This window comes from Tenrec ecaudatus, chromosome X (assembly GCF_050624435.1).
Source record: "Tenrec ecaudatus isolate mTenEca1 chromosome X, mTenEca1.hap1, whole genome shotgun sequence".
Classification (NCBI taxonomy): domain Eukaryota; kingdom Metazoa; phylum Chordata; class Mammalia; order Afrosoricida; family Tenrecidae; genus Tenrec; species Tenrec ecaudatus.
In genome coordinates, this window is record NC_134548.1 from 39925775 (window position 1) to 39933367 (window position 7593).

At 43.7% G+C, this 7593-nt stretch overlaps 1 protein-coding gene across 1 annotated transcript; it reads left to right on the plus strand.

The window, feature by feature from the left end:
- The first annotated feature begins 1196 nt into the window (after nucleotides 1–1196).
- Nucleotides 1197–2675, plus strand: LOC142433283 (putative protein FAM47D). The gene has a single exon (XM_075538348.1). It carries the CDS (start codon nucleotides 1197–1199, stop codon nucleotides 2673–2675), a length of 1479 nt encoding a protein of 492 aa, XP_075394463.1.
- Nucleotides 2676–7593: the final 4918 nt, after the last annotated feature.

The window sequence follows — 7593 nt, forward strand, 5'->3', positions numbered from 1 at the left end:
GGAATGACTTGGAACTGGGGACTCTTGTCTTGGAGAATGACAAATCCACCAAGATGATGTTCTACATCCTCGGTGAGTAGATACTACAGACTTCAATGCTCCTAAGAGGTCATCTAAAGTGCAACTCTTAGTCTTTCCCCATCTGGAGCAAAGAAGAGTGAAGAAAACAAAAGATGCATAGAATTAGTCCAATTAATTCAAAAGACGACTGGACCACATGAATCCCAACATCCATGGCACTAAGACCAGAAGTACTAGAAGGTGTCTGGCTTCCATTGCTGAGCACTGTGAAAGATATCCCAAAAAGAGGTCCTGCGTAGAATAAGAGAAAAACTGTGGATCAAAACTCAGAATCATAAAAGGCTAGGTTTAGTGGTTTGATAGAGCCTGGGGGAGCCCTAAAACTATGGACCACAGACACTCTTTGGTCCTAGAACTGAACTCACTCTTGAAGCTCAACTTTCAGCCTTAGAGCAACATTTCCCTTAAAGCCTTTCTCTCCTGTCTAAACTTGCCTCTGAATAATTTATACACACAAATATCTCGACCTTGGTTCCCTGTTCAACATCTAAAGATACTTCCTGACAGCTAGTATCCCACCAAGTTTGTCCGTTAACTGTGAGAACTTCATCCCCTTGGCTTTTCTTAGTGATAACATGCACTTGGTAACAGAAGTAAATTCATAATTATTGTTAGGTTTAAATTCGACCATGTGTGAACATGCTTGGCACAATAGACAGTAAACATTGACGGCCTCCTCACTGAATGAACACCTGAGCCTTAGAATAACTTGGAGGGAAATCTTGATGGCCTTTTCTCGCTCTTCACCGTTACTTCCCGGCCCCGCCCCTTACGGACTATTTGATCCATGTCTACCTTTTCTTTATGAGGAATGCCCTCATTTCTTGCTTTGCTCTTGGCTCATTGTTTAATCCTATTTGAAAATCATATGTCTGTCTTATACCCAGATTACATAACTCTCAAACTTCATAATCATATCAAACAACTTACTTTAAATTTGCACAGACAGTTCACCAAAGGAGAGGAAAGATGAAAATTAAGTATTTTAAAGAACACTTAAAAATAGCAGCCCAGAGAGTTACTGTCACAGAACCCACGGGGCCAATTCTCCCCTCTCTTCAGGGTGGCTGTGAGTCAGCATGCCCTTGATGGTAGAGCAGAGCAGTGCGTGAGAGATGGCAATTAAAGGGCCCGCGCTGCACAGGGTTGGCAGCGCAGCAGGAGTTCCGGGCAGTCGCCCTGGGCTCAGGGCTGCACGCGTGGAACCTAGGGATCGAGCGTCAAGGAACCCGAGCAATGTATGGTCAGGCGGTCCCATGGCAACCAGAATCTCTGCTGGACAACAATCTGAAGCTGGACAGCAGAAAGTCCGGGCCACCATGGACCGCCAGAAGCCACGGTCCCGGTTTCCGGAGCTGGAACCTTTGCCCCCAGGCACGAAAAGAAGACCCTGGTATAAAGACAAACCAAGTTTCTCTTACTTGCCTCGGTTCAAAGACACGCCGTCGTTCGCCCCCCACCTGAGCAGCCAGAATTGGGTGTTCGTGAAAAAGGAGCTGGATGACTTCAGGAAAGGTTGCCCACCTCGCGGTGAGATGATAACGAGGGGCTGTAAGGACGCGCCTTTCCCTTTAATTTACAGGACAAAGGCCGCACCTGCCCCACAGACTTGCCAGAAGAAAGCGTCCAAAAACTCAACCCTGTTTTCCAAGCTCTCAGCAGCCCAGCTAGCACGCAAGGCCTTCGTGGAGGAGGCAGAAGCCCGTCTGAAGGCAAAGGCACATTCTTTGATGGCCTGCCCCGATCTGGAAGATGCATTGCCTGTGGAGCTCTTGGAAAAAGTGCTGGAAGTGCTAGATCCTGACAAGGAGCTGAAGGACACCTGGGCTTATTGTCAGGACGGCAAGAAAAGAACGAAGGAGCCAGCAGAGCTATTGAAAGATCTTCCTATAAAGCCCTGCAGGAGCCTTCGCAATCTGGCTCCCATCCCAGATCCAGACGACTGGCTGGAAGAGATGAAGCAAGTGGAGGAGCCGCCGCCGCATCCTCCGACTCCAGGAAACGTGTCCCGAGCAGTTGCTGACTTCTGCAGGTGGGCTCATTCATACGAGTGCACGGAAATTGACAAGGATTATATTATGAGAAAGTTCGACCCATTCGTTGATTGGAAAGCAAACACTGGACGAACCCACATTAAGGAAATAGCCCGAGTTCACAAAAGATTCAAGAAAGTCTACTGGCCCGCAAGACAGGACCAACCAAGGTTCTCCTTGAACGAACCAGACTTCGAGAAAAAGCTGCGAGCACTGCAGTTGGCTCCTCCAAAGGAGCCCGTGAAAATGAGGTACGGAGCGTGGTACCTGCCTGTCCAGCTGTGGAAAACATTGCGAGTAGACGAACCTCTGCTAGATCCCAATGCGCCAGAGGAAGATGAGGACACCGGTTTTAGAAGGTTGGACAAGGGCCCTGACATTCTTGAGGAGCTTTATGGCACAATTGCCTTCAAGGATTTCATCCTCAGCAAAGGCTATCCCATGCCAAGTATAATTGAAAGGATGTTTAAAAGAAAGAAATGGCCATATGATAAGGTGAAGACCCCTACTATACTATCCCGGAAGCCGAGCCCCGTTGATGACACTCCAGAAGAACAGTAGGGCTGTTTGTCCTTACTACCCACCAAGCTATCTTCCCTTCACTTTAGACATCAGACACCGTGGATGACAACCTGGGTAAAGTTCAGAACTAATGCTTACAAATATTTCTCAATGGCCATCTCCACCATGCTCATCAATGCTTTTTCTCAACCATTAGATCAACATTCACATATATATCGGTAATTTTCACATCTCTATAATATTCTTATTATCATAATAGAGAATAAATTATGTGTAAAAATAAAAGCAGAATTACTCTTACCAAAAAGTCGTGGGCTCGTGATGTTAGCTACAGCATGGGAAGGGTCTTAAAGTAATTGTGTGGGCTGAAAGTACTTATAGAGTTCCAACTTAAATTAAAATTTCAATGATGCAATTATGACAGTTATTATGTAAACTATTTGCTGAAATCCATGGTCACAATAATTTTAGCTTTATTTAATAGTGAAATTAGTATCCCCATCAGGATCCCAAAATGGAATTTAATCATACAGAAACTTGAATTGTCCTATTTTATCTTCCCAAATGAACATATTTCAAAATATTTACCATATTCAAAAAAATCATAAGATACAAGTAATCTTTGTAGTTCATGTAGCCATTTTCAGTCCACTTGTAAAAATAAAAAGAAATCAGACAATTTGTTTACATTTCCAAAATAATATATTTATCTAGGACATATATATCTGTAGCCATATAGATTAATATTTTATATCCGACATGCACTTCTTAATCCAACAACAAAGGAATCCATCAGTACGGAGAAATGGTTGTCATTCAGTTAGGAATATTCCCTCGGTGTCCATGAGTTCTCCATCCACAGATTCAACTCACCTTGGCTCACAAGTGTTATATGAATTATAAGTCTTAACTAATATTTTTTAATTTACCACCTTAAACATAGTTGATGTGGCCACTGTATCCTACTGTATTTCTGCAAAAAAATTTTAATTAGTCTCTTTTCTTCTTGACCATTTTCTAGAGTGAAAATCTAGTCATATGTACACCCTGATTCATTCTCCAGGATCATTAAACTCTCTCTGTCTCTCTCTCTCACACACACCCTCCACACACACTACTACATTGTAATGGACAAACCTAGTTACAAATGTCATCATACTCAAGAGTCATACTGTATAACCCTCATGGTCCAAATGTAATTTTGCAATCAAGAGTAAGTTTTAATGGTAAAGTTGTCTAATAATAGGAATATTCGACTTTCATGAAGTTTCCTTGGAATCTGAATTAGACTATCCACCAAAAGTTAATCAATTACTCACATAGAAAACAGGTTGCGATTCGTGGTGGCATGCTCACCTCGGCCCCTCATGGTGGTCCGCGTGGAGGGAGAGAGAGAGAGAGATCTTTGGTGCTAGCCCAGGCATTTTGTATTCTCTGGGGACATGCAGGCCCCCTGGTTACGGGTGAGTACAGGCGTCGTGGAGGGGGGTTGTGCTGTAGGTAGTACAGTGGTGAGAGGGGGTGGTCTAGGGACATACATTCAATAATGGGGGGGAGGGATTGGGGGTATACATGAGATAAGATGTGTGGATAACTTAACTTTGGATGTCACAGAGTCAGTTTGGCCTGTTCCCTGACTCAGTTGATAGAGAGCATTATTGGTAGGGTGAGAATGCTTGGTCGCAGGTCTCAGGGAGGAATAGTTTATTGTCCCTAGTAGCAGGGAGTGAGGCCTGCCATATAGTCTGGTGACTAACTGCCCTAGAGGCCTACTCTGTAGTCTGGTGACCAACTGCCCTCAGGGAGGATGTCTGTAAGCATCTGACCTCTCCCCACAATTATTCTACCACAAATTTCTCCCATAGAGCAGTTGCTGGGTGTGAATGACTGACTTTTCATTTAACCACGGGGCAAGTCACTACTGCACAACCATGGTAGGCAGTTCTAAACTATTCATCCAAGTGATATTTTTAAAATATATTCTGTCAAATAATCATTATAGTTTAAAAGTATGTATTTCAGAAAGCCTTGCTGTTTTTCTTCCTGACTCTTCCCCTAGATCAAGGATCAGCAAATTTCTTTTTTGAAAAAGGCCTGAAAACCGTACTTTATGATTCCATTGGTCATATAGACTTAGAGACAATTACTGCACCCTACTGATGGAGTGTGAAAACAGCAGCAAGCAGTAGAGAAGGACATAGCTGTGTGCTGATAGAATTTTATTCACAAAGAGAGACTCTTGGCCATGAGCTTGTTAACCAAAGTCCTACCTGAAGGTCTGTGTAAGTAACAGACAACACTTTTTCTTAAAACAAAACAGTTTTATTGGAACTTCGTGTACATATGCTGCAATTAAATAATTCAAGCATATCAAGAAGAGGCATAGAGCTGTCTATCTTATCTGCACCAAAATCAACTCCCCTGACACTGCTCCTCATCCCCTAAAAATGTATGCCTGCACCAAATTCATATCCACTCTTTCCCTGGTCAGGAGCACCTCCCAGTTGTTGCCGCGACCCTTGTCTGTGTAGGTGCCGAAATAGCTGGAGACACTGACAGATGAGCACTTCATCAGCTCGACAGCCCCACGTTCCCTGACCTCACTGCTCCCTAGTCGAAGCTTCTAAGCCAGCACCATCTCAAGGGATGCTGACACAACAGCCAAGTTCATTGGGACTGGGGCTGCCATAGTTGGTGTGGCGGGCTCTGAAGCTGGCATTGGCACTGGGTTTGGGAGCCTCATCCTTGGTTATGCCAGGAACCCTTCTCTGAAGCAGCAGCTCTTCACCTACATCATCATGGGCTTTGCCTTCTCGAAGGCTTTGGGGATTTACTGCCTGATGGTGGCCTTCCTCGTCCTCTTTGCCATGTGAAGGAACTGTGTCCAACCCCCCACCACACAGTTCTCTGTCCCACATCTGTTTTCCCAATATGTTCCTTCCCTGCACCTCCCGGACAGCCTGGGAATAGTAATTGGCTCAGGGTTTGACAGAGGGATGGCAATAAAGATGTTTCTTGGGGGGCGGGGGAACAAGTGCTTTGCCCTTTATCCACATCCCATCTTATATAAATTACTCAGGGTTAGCCAACTGAATCATTATAGCAATATTTATATGGCCCAGCACAATAAATGCGTATTTCCTGCTCCAATTATACTCCATGGGAGTCTATGGAAGGCTCTTCCCCTCACAGCCATTCAGGGACTTCTATCATCTTTGGAGGAACTAGAGTCCTCCCCTGTATTCTCTCCATCTGGATGGTAGTGAATGAAGAGAGAGAGTATGGAGTCATTTGTAAGCTGTTTGAGGAGACATTTCTAGCAGAGTTGTAAGTCATTGCCACCTGCATTCCTTTGGCCAAAGTAAGGACATAGCTACACTAGAAGCCCGTAGAACTCGAAGATACAGTCTAGCTGGCTTCCATAAAAAGTGACATGAACACGGACATTGGTGAGCACTCACAACCTCAGTTTCAGAGAACTCTTCCCTTTATTTAAGTTACCTGTTAAATTATTTGCCCTCTGTCTTAACACAAAGGCAGGAATTCATCCTTACATGTTTCATGTTTCCAGTGATGTTGGTGCAAACTGATGTCAAATCACCTGACTCATGGTGAGCCCATGCGTAAGAGAATAAAATGCTTCAGATTCATGTGCCATCCCTATTATGGGTTGCAGGTCAACTTTGTAGGGGATTCACAGGGTGATTGATTTCGGACTAGTGATCTGTCAAGACTTTCTTCCTAGTCCATCTTAGTCTACCAGCACTGTTGAACCTGTTCAACATCACAGCCACACACACCTCCCCTGATCGATAGGAGGTGACTACACATCGTTTGTATTGGCCAAGAATTGAACTCAGATCTCTGACATATGTTGAAATACTAAATTTGAAAATATTCACATTTCTCAGCACCACAAACAGCCTTACAACTTAATTAGACCTTACTGGGCTCCTCCCCAAACAAGACTATCAGGACCAACCTTATCGTGACCTATACCCCAGTCACCACAAGATCCTCAAACCTCACAGGTCATCTCTCAACCACCTGAACTCTGATCCTCAAGTGGTTGTGTCCATTTTCAACTCTGATTCCACTACAAGAATTCCTTTATCAATCTTCCCTCCCCACCATCCACCCCTGACATATGGTTTATTTTATGCACTAGCTCCTCTATTTTCAATATTTCAGGAAGAATGTTCCTATCAGCTCCTTGCCCTGATTGAAAGCTGATTTCTGCCCAAGAACACTGACTTCTTATGGAACTCCATACTCTCTTTTACCTGTCAATACCTCTCATCCTTCTAAGCTTTTGCTTCACTTTAAGAAGAAGTGAAGTTAGGGGAGGAGTGAAGTAAAATATGGGGGATGGGTGTTTGATGAGTGGCTTGAACTGCTGAAAGCAGACTAGATGGTCTGAAATGTAAATCCGTCCTCCCCCACCTGATTCACAATAAATCATTAAAAAAATGAACTTTCCTGCAGAATCTCCAGGTCAGGATTATTCTTCTTTTCCTCCTATTTTTACCTCATCACTGAACCTAAAAGTGATGTTGGTGTCTTCTTTGCTCCGCATTGCCATTTCCAGGCCATTTGTTCCCCCTTTTCATAAAACACTACAGTTCCTTTAAAGTTTATGCCATCAGATTGTATTACCCATTAATTATTCTGCCACAATCAACTACAGCCTCATCACTCATGGCCCCCCTTCTTTTTAACTGAGTCTTCTTAGTCCTGAATTATTCTCTGCCACTCCATGATTAATTATATCAATGCTCTTAATTTAAATATAACCAAAGCCTATTTATTAAAAGCATGACATCATCTCGTTGATTTCACCCCCTCCATTAATGCTGTCCTTCACCTCACCACAGACAGCAACTCCGCAGTTCTCCTCTAGAGCATAAGTTCCCAAACTTCTTTGGCCTATTGCCAACTTTTCAGAAAAAAAATTACT